This window comes from Lactuca sativa, chromosome 5, assembly GCF_002870075.4.
Source record: "Lactuca sativa cultivar Salinas chromosome 5, Lsat_Salinas_v11, whole genome shotgun sequence".
Taxonomy (NCBI): domain Eukaryota; kingdom Viridiplantae; phylum Streptophyta; class Magnoliopsida; order Asterales; family Asteraceae; genus Lactuca; species Lactuca sativa.
Genome location: NC_056627.2, coordinates 229759602 through 229775644, shown reverse-complemented (window position 1 = coordinate 229775644; position 16043 = coordinate 229759602). Strand labels below are relative to the sequence as shown.

Genomic DNA, 16043 nt, shown 5'->3' with positions numbered 1-16043 from the left:
AAACATTGCGTACACTGTACTACATTTTCTTTAATTTTTTTTGAAGGGCCTTGGTGGCTGTAGGAGTTAATGGGCCATTAGCTTTGTCAATTTCGTTTTGGACCATGACAATTTTTCTCATGATATACTCCCTAATAATCTCCAAGCAACTGATAATTGGCTTATCACGACTCTTCACTATCTTGTTATTCAAATTCTCACACATATTATTCAACAAAACATCACAATGTGCCCTCCCTGATAAAGACAACTGTATTAGATTATATTTAAAAATTATACACTTATCAACATAATATTATATACATGAGAAGTAGGATCTAGACCAGTGCTTAGGTGGAATAGAATTAAGAAAGTCATATGCTTCACTGTTAAGTTTCTTTAGTTTTTCCATGGCACTTTTGAATTGTGGTATGGTGGTACATGTTGCACAATCCTAAAGACAATCCTTGAATTCCTTGCCCCTCTATTTACGTTTCATGTTCTCATGAAGATGCCTTAGGCAATATCTATGCTCTGCTGTTGGGAAAAGTTTTTCAAGTGCATGCAATAACCCCTAAATCAACATAAAAGTCAAGTTGTTATTGAATTGTAAAACATGAAAGTAAAAGTGAATGGAGAGCTGGATTTACCTTCTGTCTATCTGATATGAAGGTGAAGTTAGAGTTTGCATACAAACCAAGATCATCTCCTAAGTTAGTTAAAAACCAGGCCCATGAATTAAACTTCTCTTCTTCAACAATTACACATGCCAAAGGGTATGTGTAATTGTTCTCATTTAAACCCTGAATTATCATGTCAAACATAGTAATAAGAAAACAATTAACTATTTTCAAACATTAATGAACTATGAAAATATGATTATACACATACCACTGCTGTCAGGATCATACCATGGTATGGACCCTTCATGAATGCACCATCAGGCCCTAGTAAATCTCTTTTCCTTGCCGCAAATCCACTTTTCAGTGGACCAAGACAAATGTATACCCACTCAAATACCCTGCTCTTAGATGCATAACATGGTTCACTTTGCACTTGAAGTTTGACTGTGGTGTTTGGATTTCTAGTCTGCACCTCCTGTAAGTAGTCTCTTAGGCACGAGTTTTGAGCAACAAAATCTCCCTTAATTGATTCTAGGGCTTTCGTTTTCACCCTATGAACTTTCATGTCTGACAATCCAACTTGGTATTTCTTCTCAAGCATCTCACATAATGCTCTAATTGGTATTTCTGGGTTTGACTCTATTGTGTCAATAATCTGTTTAGAGAGAAACTTCTAGTTGTATGCCCTAATTTTCCTTGTTTGAATACATGTATGTTGCCTTCAATATGTCTTAACAGTCCATTTAATGTCTTTTTTTCCACTTACTCACTAGTAGGACCCATGGGCATTTATGAATAGAACCATCTTTGACTTTCTTTTTCTTTTGACTTGGTCCCACTTTGTCATTACTTTTGTTGGTCCCACCTATTTCTAATATCCCAAGGTTTTGTATAGTCCCTTTACAAACCACTCTAATCCTGTTTTTATCATTCTTGATGATGTCTAATTCCCTTCTACTCTATATGGAACGAAGATAAAATTTTTTTGTTTAACTTCCTTGGCTGTGCTAAAAGTCTGGTGGATGTAAAATGGATCTTTGACAACAGTTGCTTCATTCTTGTGTGCTCTTTGTAAATCTCTTATCTTGTTCCTTTTTTTTACTAGCTTCACCCTCATTCGATGAAGATGCAAATACTAATTCTTCAGTGTCTATAACCTCTAATTCCTCATCACCTTCTACTGCTTTATCTTGATCATCAGACAAACTTCCAACCCACTCCACCTCTTTGTCAATGTTGAGGTGAAAGTTCTTCATATCAACCTCTAGATCTTCTAACAAATTATCTTTATCAACTATGTAATCACTATCTTGACTGTCTTCATTATCTTCTTTGTCTTCACTATCTTGATTGTCTTTACTAGATTGACTGTCTTCACCTGCTTTTTCACTATTTGGTTCATCTGGTTCCATAGGAGTCCCACCAAAAGGTTCACACCATTCAAATGTATCATCCTATCCATCGACGTTAGGACATGTGCTCCCCATCATTGGTTCAGTCAAAGGGCTTTAAATTCTTGGTATATAGGCAAGGGATGACTCAACTGTTTCAATCAATGTAACAGGGGGTTGTTCCAAGGTTGTTTCAGGTAATGTATTAAGGGGTTGGTCCATAGTTTCTACATTCTAAAAAACAGGGGCTTCTTCACTAGGATCATCCCCTGAATTTGACCATGTCAAGAACAACCTTTTACGACAAAGGGACTAAGGAATTTCTTGTATCTTTATCTTTTTAGGGTTTGGGGACATTTGATACGTATGCAAATTGGTTTCCCAAAAGTCTGTGTACACTTCTATCACCCTGTGCTCATAAACGTATGACCTAAAGTGGTTTATATATTCATCACAACCAAAAGCATACAACCCAAAATATAAATCCCAGGTTGGTCGTTTGAAATGGTAGTAAATACTTTTACCTGGTTCCACGCAATCAAGCAATTCCATCATCTCATCCATATCATGCACTGAGAACAAGTCACTGTCAATGCCATCAATATATTTCATCTTCCCCTTGATGTATTTGCAGTCTGGAAACTTTGTAAAAACTCCACCATAATTCAATCGTATCGAGAACATAGATGGATTGTTAGCTGCAAAACCCAAAAAATAAAAATAAAAAAATTAAATTTTTTTTACCTTTTAGGAATGTATAATGGATAATGAATTGAGTATGTAGAACATTTTACAGTATGAGCTTTGGAGATCATATTCCTCCCATTATTGCCTAATCATCCAGTTCACCATCGTAGAAAGCTAAGGTTTTCTTGTGCAATGTAAAGGGTGAAAGGAGGATGAAATGAGAAATGATCGGTTCTGGAAGTCGCGCCATAATGGTTCATGTATATAAACCCTAAAAAGACGAAAATGCCCCTGCGTGCAACGCACGTGGGGAGCTTAAACGGAAGCATTAATGGTTAACTTCTATAGGGACTAACCGTGCAAGAAAAATAATGACCAGAGACTGCTCGAGTTAATTTTTGAAAATAAGGACTAACCATGCTTTCTGGCATGTACACAAGGGACCAATGGTGTGATTTACCCTTACATTTTTCTTTTTATACCTCTCTCTCTCTCTCTCTCTCTCTCTTACAAAGCAATGTGATGCAATCTAGCTATGACGACATGATGTGACCTTGCCTTTCGCCTTGCTACCTCCGTTCTAAGTTCTTCTGACCAAATGAAGTTAAAGACTAAAGTTTTAGAGCTTAAGTTTGAAACTTGTTTTAGTATTTAATGTTATTGTTAACTACTTTCTAGTTTTATAAATATTACATATGCTTAAAATATTAAATACTAACATTTTGAAGAAGTTCATTGGATTTTAGAGAATCATTTTTGTTTCGTAGTATTTTTTTTTGTATATTTTAACTACTATATACATAAATGTTACGAACCTAGATATTAAAAAAAAGACATGTCTTTCGAGGGGGAAACAAATCTGATATGAGGTTTCGGAAAGTGATGAACACGACATTTCGAGTTCTCCTAATGTACGGAGGACCGTAGGAATGGATGGGTATCCGTCGTATTTGGGTCCAAGATAAACCCTTTCGAAACATATGGTCAAATTTGTAAAAATTCGAAAAGTTGATTAGTCACTTTATACTGTTCATTATCATCCCATACATGTGAACCTTCCTTACTTTGATATTATGATTTTATCCATTACATACTCGGTATTGGAAAGTAGTAGGGGTGTTAGTGCCTTAGTGGCTATACCGTTTTGCTAGATGCATATATGTATGTGGCATATTGGATATTGGAAATTATTGAGGTGTGTTAGTGGCTTTACCTTTTGCTAGATGCATCTATGTATGTGTGGCTTAAATTAGACAGGAAAGCGGATACCAATCAACCTTTTTAACTTCAAAACCGGCCGCAAAACTTTTATTTATTAAACATGGTTTCTTTGAATTATCAAAACAAAAGCTTACCCTTTTTTTCTCAATATACACGTTGATATTGCAATTGAAACTTTATTTACTAATTGGCGTACATAATGTTCTATCTTATTATCACTTCTCCATCTACATTTCTAAATCAAACCTATATTCAATATTTTATCCCTTTCCCAAAACTTTATATTAAACCTATAATCAATATTATCAAACATAATATCATATTCAATTATCTACTTATATTCAAAGTATTCTATTCACCTAACTACATTAGTTTTGCATTATTTACTCATAATAATATAATAATCCGGTCGATGTTTTGTTCACACTAACAACTAGTCTTACATATAGCCAATAATATTCCAGTCCATATCCAAGAAATTAAAACAGATTATTCAAAATTACAAAATCCAATCATTACAATTCTTATATAAATCCATGTTCACTTTAGCTATAGAAAACACACCATGTCTTCCCAATAAATATTTATAAAAAACCATAAGTAGAAAATATAATTTGACCAAAACTTACTACAATTCTAGAGAGAATGACCTCGTGTGAACATCTCACAAAATCATACGAATTTCAAGACAAGCTCATTTTGTTTACATGGGCATGATGACATTATTTATTGGCAGCTTCCTCGTTTTGGCAGTTTCATTAAGCCCCACACTCTCTCTCTCTCTCTCTCTCTCTCTCTCTCTCTCCTTCCTGCCTTCGCAGGTCCTTCCAGCAAGCTGCATACGAATCTTCTTTCAGAGGAAACATTAAAAAAGTCACTGTTGTTGTCATTCAATCACCTTTTCAAAGGTTTGGCCTTTATCTTTACAGTTATCTTGACTTAAATTTGAATTGGTGCCTTCCTGAGTTGCTTCACAAATTTTGACCAATCATGGGATTGTATATATGTGGTATCTTGGTTGTTTTATGATGTGGGTTTGAGTTATTTATGGTAATTGTCAATTGGGTTTGATGGAATTTATTGTTTTTTTGGCCAAAATTGGGTTTTTAATATGCGAATCTTGAAAGGAGTAGTGTCAATTTAGAACTTTTTATTACTGTTTTTTTTTCCTTTCGTGGGTATCAAAGAATCAATTTGGTTTCATCTTTTGTGGAGTGTGAAATTCTGTGGCTTGTTAAAGTTTGTCTCGTTAATGGCAGTTTAAGAGGTTTTCAAATAGGGTTTTGCTTTCTTTCTTGTTTCATCGCATGGGTTTGTTTCACATGTAATAATTTTGGGGGAAATTGGATTCTTTTACGCAAATCTTGGAACTTTTCTTTATTTGATGAGTTGGGTATCAGATACTTAAGTTTTTTTTTTTTTTTTTTTTTTTTGAGAAACAGGGTTTTGGTCCTTTCGGATTCTAGGGTTCTTGACATGCTCTGTTTTAAAATTATTCTCGATTCAAGAAAATCAAGTCCTGTTTTTGTATTTGAGTTCTTTGAAGCTTCCAAGTCATTTCCATAAAGATTCTTCTGCTCTTCCAACTCGCTTCTCACATGGCTAAATTACGTCTGTCGATTTGGTGATAAGATTTTCAAGACTTTTTGTTGACTCCATGATTCTTGATCCAAAATATCTGAGATATTAGTATAAAGTATCACTACCCCATCAAGATTCATCATCAGTTTCCACTCCCAAAAAGAAAGAAACCCACAAGGAGAAGCGACTATCTTTTTAGCAATGGCCTCCAAAAAAGATGGAATATTCATGTTCTTGAAATGAGAATGCAAGTTTTTGTATCAAGTTTTCTACTATTGATGCAATTACCGATCATATTTACCTCTCAATTATCACATACAAAGCCTTGTGAAACATATAATATTCTCTATTCGAGTGATTTTGGTCTTTACTTAAACGGAGAATTAGTAAATAAAGATTGGTTTTGCAAGTTCATCAAGTTACACAATGCAAATCACTGCTTCATCGGTAAAAACTTTGTGAATCACTGCTTTGAGGAGGATCTTTTTTCAGGTATATAATTATAGTTTCTAACTTTGTATCAAGTTATGTATTTCCCCTTTTAAAAATAACATCTTTATGCTGATTTGTGTGTTGTTTTGTAGATGATTTGCCTGTGGAGGCTGGGAGGAGAGTCTTGCGTGATTTAGTTATAAAAGAAACTAAAAAATCGGTTTTTAGAACAAAATATATGGCCATGGGAGGAACAGGAATGTTGTTTCTTTGTTGCAGTTTTATTTGCCCTTGTTTTTTTCGATCTAAAAGAAAAGATACAGATGATGCTGCTCTTGTTAAGGACTCAAATTCACGTGAGTAAAAAGTTGTGATGTTTTGAATCATTTTAGAATGTTTTCATGTTATCTTTAGTCCAAAAAAAAGGTCTTTGTTTATGTAAAACACGTCATTTCTCACTTCACCCTCATTGATTTTTTCGTTCAATATCTCTAAACTTGCAATCATTTTCTCAAATCTTTTATTACACATCAACAGAAATTGGAAATTTGGTTCTTAAAAGAATGGATTGGATATTTGATTTTGTAGTGGAGAGTGCTCCATCTGTAGAAATGAATTCGGTATCCGGAAAGATTCCCGCAAGTCCATTGCGGGTCCCACCGAGCCCCGGTAGATTTTCAATGTCCCCAAAACTTGATAGGATTGGATCGGTTCATCTAACAGTGAGTCAAGTTGCAAGAGCTACTCAAAATTTTTCACCATCATTGAAATTAGGTGAAGGGGGATTTGGAACTGTTTATAAAGCTCAACTACAAGATGGTCAATTTGTTGCCATAAAAAGAGCAAGCAAGGTAATAATAATAATATAAATACAATCACATCTTTATTTCTCAACAAATGAAAATGGAAATAGTTAACATAACAAAATTCATTTCATGCAGGAACATTTTGATGCTCTAAGAAGTGAATTTAGAAGTGAGATTGAGTTACTTGCAAAGATTGAGCATCGAAATCTTGTAAAATTGCTTGGTTATGTTGATAAAGGGAATGAGCGTCTTATTATTACAGAATACGTGTCTAATGGGACACTTAGAGAACATTTAGATGGTAAGTTTAACAAATAGTATAACCCAATTTATTTCCCAATTCATAATGTGGAAAAAGTTCAACAATCCAAAACAAAATGAAACCATAGGGACCAAATTTGTAATTTACTCTAATTTATATTTTTCTTTTTAACAGCGGTTCATGGAAGTTGCTTGGATTTCAGTCAACGGCTTGAAATTTCAATTGATATTGCTCATGGTTTAACCTACCTTCATTTATACGCAGGTGATGCCTTTTATTGATTTTTTTCGTTATAGAATCACAGTTTTCATATCTTCCTATTATGCAATTAAGTCCTAACTTTTTTACAAATTTGGTCTCTTTTATCTTGACACTTGTATTTGATCTTAATATTTGATAGAAAAACAAATAATCCACCGAGATGTGAAATCATCGAACATTCTTCTGAATGAGAGGATGCGGGCCAAAGTGGCGGATTTCGGGTTTGCCCGACTTGGGGCAGCTGAATCGGGCAAAACACATGTTATGACTAAAGTCAAAGGGACAGTCGGGTACCTTGACCCGGAATATATGAGAACTTATCAACTCACTCCAAAGAGCGATGTCTACTCTTTCGGTGTTTTGCTCATAGAAATTCTTACGGGCCGTCGACCCGTTGAGTCAAAACGGGTACCCGAGGAAAAGGTCACAATTAGATGGGTAAGCATCCAATTCTTCATCTTGTAAAACCAATATCACTATCGTGAGTAGGGTTTAGTGTTTAGGGTTAAGGGTTTTGCACTCTTCTTTATGTTGTACTATGTGCATTAAAAGTTGTACGATATCTGTATTTTGCAGGCGTTTGGGAAATACAACAAAGGCGAAGCGATGGACTTGGTGGACCCGCAAATGAGGGAAGCCGTGGACGAGGAGATTTTCGAGAAAATGTTGAGTTTGGCGTTTCAATGTGCGGCCCCCACCCGAGCTGATCGGCCAGACATGAAGACAGTTGGAGAGCAGTTATGGGCCATTCGTATGGACTATCTTAGACAAGGAAGAAGAGGGTAATTCAAAAGCTTTGAAGTTTCTTGTATTGTAGATTTCTAGCTTTGTAAAACTTAAAATTTCTCCTCTTATTCTAGATTTGCTTCTTGTAATGTTTTTTTTTTACCAAGAGTACAAGTATACAATGCATATTGTTACATAGTACAAGAATTTGATGCATCATCTTATTTTGGTTGTATCTATAGAAATATTGCAATGAATAATAATCTTTTTTTCGTCTTTTATGTTTTTGACCATAGTTTAATGCACGCTAAATACATTTACAACTTGTATGTCCATGAATACAACAAAGAAGTTCTATGCCCTTCAAACTCATTATTTGTATAAATTCTACCTTCAAACTTGTTATTACAACATAGAAGCTAATTAATGGAATCTTTGAATGACAATAACACATACTCAATGCCTTCATTTCATGGATATTTTCCTTCATAATTGGTTAAGTTCAAGAGTAGGGACGATGTTGTGTAGATAATTCTTCTTCAATTTCCTTCTTCGAAGACTCTTGTTCCTACACCATTACAATTTTTATCCCATTGACATCAGTATCAGAGTATCAGACTATCAGTCACAGTTCAATGCACGCCAAATACAGTACAAATTAGGTACTCACCAGTACTGGTTGTGTAACACAAAGGAATCGGTTGCAACTTTCTTCCCATCATCATTTCGATTCCAATGATAAAATGCATGTGTTTTGTTCATTATTTCTAATGTAGAATGTCCATAGCTAGCCTCCCGAAATGCAGAATAATCAGGCTGAGGATCATTAAACCTGAGGAAAACATAATCATTTGAAAAAAGAACAATTACATAAATATGAAAGAAGGTTAAATACTTAAATGAAAGAAAAGAAAATATCACCTTGATGCGAGACCTTCTTGGTTTCCTCCATCTCCAACAGTTATATAAACAGGAGCTGATTTATCTGGCACAGGATAACTCACACCACCCGTTATGTTGTAGTGTATGTTTGAGATACGATACTGAGTAAAAACAAAATGTTAGTTAACCAAATGTCTAAAATACCCTTTAATAACAACAAAAGTAAGATAAGAGACGAACCGATCTTTCATAAGCATGAACATGTCCAGCAAATACCACATCAACTTTGTATTGAACAAACCAAGATTCAAATGCAACTCTCATGCTTTCTCCCTCCATGTAGTGAGCACTGTTACTGTTATAGATAGGTGAATGCATGATGACAATAAGCCATGGTGTTTGCTTTCTGTCCACTTTTGTAAATTCTTCCTTCAGCCACTCCCATTGAGGTGTGTATTTCACTGTAAAAAAATTGTGATTTTTTATTTTGGAATGTAAGGGTAAAATGGTCATTTTATGAGAAAAAGAAGGTTACCAAATGGGGAATAACTGGATAACACAATTATATGAGCGGATGCACGTCTGATTGCATACCAAAGAGGATTACTGCTTTTGCTAGCAGTATAAGGAGTCGGGTATCTATAAAGATATTGTTTGAAAGGGACAACTTCATTCTGATGAAAACAAGAAAATATTATGATTAAAAAATTGAAGAATTAAAAAATCTATTTTCATATTTCATGACTTACCATATATGGCATATACTCTATCTCATGATTTCCTGTGGTCCATATCCATGGTTGATATGCTGAAATTTTTTCAACAAAACGACCATATGAATCCCATCTTACACCCATATCATCATATTTATACCTATCAGCATAAGATAAATCTCCAACATGTAACACTGTTTGTGCTCCACTTTGAATGTAATGTTCAAGAGTGGATAGAGAATTGAATGTTTGCCCTAGGTCGCCTGAAAAAAACACATACGGTTAAAAGGGTATTTAAGTAATTTTACAAAACAAAGAAGTGACTCACTCACTCACCTATGATTCCAAATTTGTAAGAAGCATTTGGATCGATTTTTGGAGGTGTTTGAAACCAAAATTGTCGAGCAGAATCACCTTCTCCAATCTCATAATAGTACTTGGTGTCATACTAACAAGAAACACACAAGATAAGATCTTTCAAGTCATTATCAAGAATCATACCATTTAAAAAAAAGAACTATTATTGTCATTGAGTTAATTAACAAATACCTCAAGATTTTCAACATGGCACACATGAATGTATCCGGATGTGTAGTTGTAAAAAGTATAGGTTTTCACAGTTCCTTCTGCAGTAAAGTCATACTTATTCTCTGATGTCCCATATTTGACTTGGTTTGACCCTGGTTCATCAGGTGTCACCCATATTATGATCATGGCTTTTCCATCATAATCTCCTTGAGTGATGTGTACCTAAAGAATAAGAACATGAAATAATAAGTAAACTGAAAGAATGAAAAGAGTTGAAGAAATATAAGTAGACAATAATACCTGTTCAGGTGCATTATGACCATTGGGTTTCACAAAAACTTCATTATCAAGAGGAATGTCAACTGATGGCCATTCTGAACGGATGAAAGTGCTTGTGACACCAGCATAGACATTGTTCAGAAAGAAGAAGAGAACACAGCTAATAAGAAGAAACTCAGGTATCATAGATCCCATTTTCTTATCCTTTAAATTGTTCATTGTTCAATCAGTTACAAGTCCCAAATAGTATAAACTGCACACAAAGTTCTGGATTATTATATGATGATATTGGAACTTTCCTTATATAGAAAAGAATTAGACTAGAAATTTGAACTTATGGGTTCCTTTTTCCATGTTCTAACATTGGGTGACGTCTATTTACAGGTGAACCAAATAGCAAAAACTGTTCATTAATAAAGTTCACTGTTTCAAGCGAATAAATACATGTTTTACAAACTAAACACTGAGTGACATCAACTTTAGGTATAGCCAATCGAATTTGATTTGATAAAGTGCATACTTGAATAATCAGTCTACAGTTCTAACTTTATAAAAGAAAGAAAAAAGAACTGAAAGTTTCTGAAATAGCTTTAGAGTTTTATTCTTAAACAAGTTATGATTCTCCTTTATCCCTATCGCGATACCTGCGAGCCTTTTTGATTTATGAAATTCCAACAACGAAGTCACAACAATAACGCATTGTTTATCTGGTGAAATTCTCAATTTGCAAGAAGTACATATCTATCACAGACAGATTATGAGTTTTATCCTAGCGAATCCATGGTAATTCAATCACAGTACATGCAAACATTAATTGTGCGATAGATGATGCTCAGGCAAATAAAGTCACAGCAATACTTCATGATTTGTCCAGTCAAAATCCACAATTGGCATCAAATGCAATAAAATCGTTCAATTAAATTCACCAAACAAACTTTCGGGTCAACATTATTTAGTAAAAAACTTTCAATTCTAACCATCAGCCAGTGTAGATTCAAATTCAACTGTAAGAATTAGCTCAAACAAATACTTAATCAAGCTGCGTGTATAGATTCGTAGAGTTTATAGAGCATTGACTTACCTCGGATTCAATGAAGAGATCAATAGATCCTCAGCTCATTGGATGATAATAGAAAGAGAAAATGGAGGAGTAGGTGGAAATAGTCGCTGATGTTTTTCAGGCGACACAGGCAGATGCAGGTTGCGTAAATTAGTAGAAATCATGATTGTGGTTTACATTAGCATTGGCGTAAGTTAGCGGGTTGGACCGGTCCCACGAGCTAGGTGCATCAATTTTATACCACAACTCCACAAGCTCCTTGATATAAAATGTAACAGGGATAATAATTAATAAGAAAATATCATTTTTGCAGGTCTTATTTACTATTTTGACAATATTTGAGCCCTTTTTATTTAAAATTATATATTTGATATAAATTTATACTAATTTTAGGGTTGTCAAAATTGTACTATGAAAAACCAACAAATATATTATTATTAACCGAACCAAAAAAATTGGTAGTCGACATGTTTGGTTGGTAGTACTGTATTAATTAAACAATATTAGTACGGTGATGGTACAAAAATTTGAATACCATGGTAATATCAAACAACCAAAATTTGAATACCATGCTAATATCAAACCAACCAATATCTTCGGTGAATATTTTGTAGTCTCATATTTTGGTTTGTGTCTTTACTCTTTCCCGTTGTTAAGATGATTGAGTTCGTAAAATTACATGTTATTGATGTGTTTGAAACATTGCTTCATTAGTTATCAGACGATGATGCGATCCATGTCAATCTATTATATCTATTGGAGAAGGGTTTTTAATGGTCGGTTGGCTAGTCAGCCAGTGAAAGAGGAGTATTTTGGTTTGGTATCCTTCTTTGATAATTTCAACAAGTATCATGTCGTTAATTTATAATTATCATTAATCATAATAAGAATTTTTTTACGGAAGTAACAATGCATTTTTTTATGTCGCATATTTAGGATCAATTGTACTATCGGTTAGGGATGATATTTGATAAGATTTATATGTTTATTCATCCCATCAAAGAAAGAAACACAACCTCAAAAATTGATGTACAACATAAGCAGATTTTTATACACTTTTAAGGTAAAATACATTATGTTTGCTAATATTTTGATACATTATTCTTTCAAGATATGGATTCTGAAAAGTTTTTCAGTTTAACAGTTTGTTTGGTATCCGACAACCAATGTGATCCCTCGGGCTGTTGGATGGTCAAAGCTTACGAGTTTAAAGAAGTTGTAATGTGATACATTTCTTGATGTTGAGTGGGTATGATTATTTATATAAATATTTTATTTTCAAACCTATGCATAATTATGTTAACAATTGATGTATAATTAAGTTAGTAGGATAATAAACTTATAGAGGCGTTGCAGCCACCAATGGATGAGAGTCGTGCGACCTGGTGGTCTTTTAGGTCTGCATCGATTGAACGCGATGCTTTACCTACTGCACACGTTCACATGAAACCGTCTCTTACACCATCACCTCGTAAGTCACCTAATTATAAGAGTCTACAAAAGCATGCATGACAAGATGCTAAACAAAGGTTCATATGCATCCGAACTACCACCACCACCACCACCACCAATTGTACTTAACGACCAAATAATAATGGATTTGCAAAAGGATATTCAAAAATGTTGAAGGCAGTTGATGGAACATGTGACATCCTCTAATTTTTAGAAAAAAAATAACTTTCTTTACGTTCTAAAAATCATGATACCCCATTTGTGGAAAATCCCAGTATATAAAAATCTTTTGAGTATAAGATTGTCACAAATAAAAATCCTAAGGATGTCATAATCAATACAGATACATAAGTTACAACGTAAAGACCTAATGGTCCTGAACACCATTGCATGCTCTCTCTTAATCACTCAACATCCTAATCAAGTTCCCGTAGCTTAAATCTTGATACCTGTGACGCATATAAACTGAGTGGATCATGAAACATCCCGAAAATATAGTCCAAAAATTTTGTTGTAAAAATTATTATAAAACCATAAACCATCCATAATCATAAAGAAAACCATGTATCATGCATCAGAAAACATCATATCAAATACTGTGACAAAAACATATGATAAAAATATCAGAGTAATCTCCCAGGCCAGAAAGACTGTGGTATGTGCCATGCTGTCAACCCGTGAAACCAAAACTGAAAACTGTAAGCATGAAGATTAGTGAGCTTCCCCCCCCCCCCCCCCCAACTACCACATACCATACACATAACATATAACAAATATTATAACTTTGGGACTACACCCAACTGCATCGGGACGAACCCATCGGCTTACCCGACATCGGACTCCTGCCCGGCATTAGACTACGTCTGGCATCAGGCTTACCCCGACATCAGACCGAAGCCCGGAACATATAACATATAACATATAAACTAGCATACATCAGGCTTGCCCCGACATCGGACCTAAGCCCGGAACACATAACAAATAACATATAACATGCATGAATCACAAAGACATCAAGCTTACATAACTACTTCTCGGCACCGCCCCGACATCGGACCAAAGTCCATAATCATGTAATATGCATCGGGCTAACCTCGGCATCGGACCGAAGTCCAGAAACATGTAATCTGCATCGGGCTAACCCCGACATCGGACCGGAGTCCGACATACTATAACTACATAAACGGGCCGACATTGGTGCCTTAGAACCATTCCTACTGGAGGAAAACTCACTTCTCAATCTGGCTGTTGAAAACTCGTGCAAGGTAACTCTGTTCGCTGCTCCAACTACTCTCCGACTATTATGACCAAATAAACACTTAGTCAAAAACTGAGAATCCTTCTAAGGGTAAAATGACTGTTTTACCCTTTTTTGATCTAATTTGGGCCATGACCTAGACCCGATCCTCTCTAGTCCTTCAAAACTCATTAAAGCCCATTAAAGTCCCCAAATGGCCCAATTTTCTAAATTGGGCCCAACTCCTCAAATGGGCTTTCCTCTCAAGCCTAACTAGTCCTTGGGCCCTTGACTGACTTCTGAAGGCCCATCACGGCCAAACTACTACTATGTCCAAAGCTTGGCCCAAACCGAGGCCCAATAATATAAAGCCCACTGTCTGAGCGTACGCTGAGCGTACCTTTATGTATGCTGCGCATTCTGCTTGAATGGTTTGTACACTGCACGTACTGGTGTGTACGCCCAGCGCACTCGCCTGTTAATCCATTTTCTCCAAAACTGCTTAATCCCTTAAGACACTACGTCCAAACTACATATCTGAGTCCAATACCTCGTCCTAACTCATAAAGTCAATCACTTGGTGGCTTGCAACCCACCAAATGAACCCAACTCTAAAAATAGCAATAAAATTCCATGGAAATGGGTAAATCTCATGCATGGCTACCTAAAGGCCTTGAAGCTTGCAACTTTACTGCTAAAGGAACACTTTGAGCTTCAAGGGTGGCAACCCTAAGCTCAAAAACGAAGTTGAATGAAAAAGATCCATTCTTTGGACCTAAAAAGGTCCAAAGCTTCAAAACCCTAGATCTAAGCTTCTAAGAGGAAATATAAGAGCTTTATACCTCCTTTGGATGCCAAAAGATGATCTAGTTCTAGATCCTAGAGCTCAAGTGTAACGCTCGCAGATCCGGGCTAGTCAATTTAGAGGCAATAGGGGTCGAAAACGACTTTTCGGCAAAAAGATTATTTAGAATAAATAATCTTAACCAAGTTTTAGAATATGTCACAAGCTTTCCGTACATATAAAGAACGCCGAAATCCGAGTTATAACGAAGAAGTTATGACCCGTCGAAGTTTCGCGTCGGAACCGGCACGGCGCCGGGAAGCGTAAATAGTAAATTTATGATAGAGCGAGATTTAGCCTTAGCGCTCTAAACGAAAGTCGTAGAATATGTTAAACTAACAACATCGATAAAAGAACGTCCAAATCTGACTTCGTATGAAGAAGTTATGAATTTTCGAAGTTTCGGATTAGCGGTGTACAACCCGAAATTCGAATTTTAGATCGATTGATTTTTAGCCGACACAACCTAAACGAGAATCGAAGATCTCGTTATTAGTAGCGTAACGATAAAAAGACAGACGAAAATGGACATCGGATAAAGAAGTTATGAGATTTTAACGGACCAATCCTGTCCCGGCCTGTTAAAAATATAACTTTAAAAATAAAGTCAAAATTAGCCGACGGAGTCTAAACGAAAGTTATAGAGTACGTCTCCACCTACGCGTGGATATAAAGAACGTCAAAAACGGAGTTCGTATGAACGTGTTACAAATTATAATAGCATATTTACGTATTAAAATAAAGTATAAATCATGTATACGTACACATATATATACATATGTATATATCATTAGAAAGGTATCGACGATGCGGTCATTATAAGACTAATGTTGAGTTCTTTTGACATTAGTTTAGTACAAATATCATTAAATCCATTTAAAATAGTATTATAGAGGGGTGTTTAGTTGTTAATATAACTAAAAGGTCATTAAGTAATTATGGAGGGTAGTTTTTGAAAATTCAATTAGTATAAATAAGAGCCTTGGGCTCTCATATTTCTTGCACCATTCTCTTGATTCAAGAGTCTTTCTCTCCTTATCCCCCGAGCATTTCGGTCCCTCGTGATTCGACTTCTCTTT

At 35.2% G+C, this 16043-nt stretch overlaps 2 protein-coding genes across 3 annotated transcripts; one reads left to right on the top strand and one right to left on the bottom strand.

Moving 5' to 3' along the window:
• The first annotated feature begins 4616 nt into the window (after positions 1–4616).
• Positions 4617–8250, top strand: LOC111881804 (calmodulin-binding receptor-like cytoplasmic kinase 3). 2 transcript variants are annotated; one of them, XM_023878197.2, is made up of 8 exons: positions 4617–4809; positions 5344–5974; positions 6067–6270; positions 6503–6765; positions 6856–7021; positions 7157–7246; positions 7383–7681; positions 7820–8250. In XM_023878197.2, the coding sequence occupies exons 2-8, from the start codon at positions 5722–5724 to the stop codon at positions 8027–8029; spliced, it is 1485 nt and encodes a 494-aa protein (XP_023733965.1). In that variant the 5' UTR covers positions 4617–4809; positions 5344–5721; the 3' UTR covers positions 8030–8250. The 2 variants fall into 2 exon arrangements, with proteins under 2 accessions (XP_023733965.1, XP_042758682.1); XM_042902748.2 differs by lacking the exon at positions 4617–4809 and adding an exon at positions 4829–4951.
• LOC111881805 (bifunctional purple acid phosphatase 26) lies at positions 8223–11611 on the bottom strand. The gene is made up of 10 exons (XM_023878198.2): positions 11453–11611; positions 10393–10624; positions 10114–10314; positions 9901–10012; positions 9601–9827; positions 9387–9525; positions 9092–9312; positions 8891–9012; positions 8640–8801; positions 8223–8537 (listed from the first exon to the last, which is right to left on the bottom strand). The coding sequence occupies exons 2-10, from the start codon at positions 10588–10590 to the stop codon at positions 8456–8458; spliced, it is 1464 nt and encodes a 487-aa protein (XP_023733966.1). The 5' UTR covers positions 10591–10624; positions 11453–11611; the 3' UTR covers positions 8223–8455.
• Positions 11612–16043: the final 4432 nt, after the last annotated feature.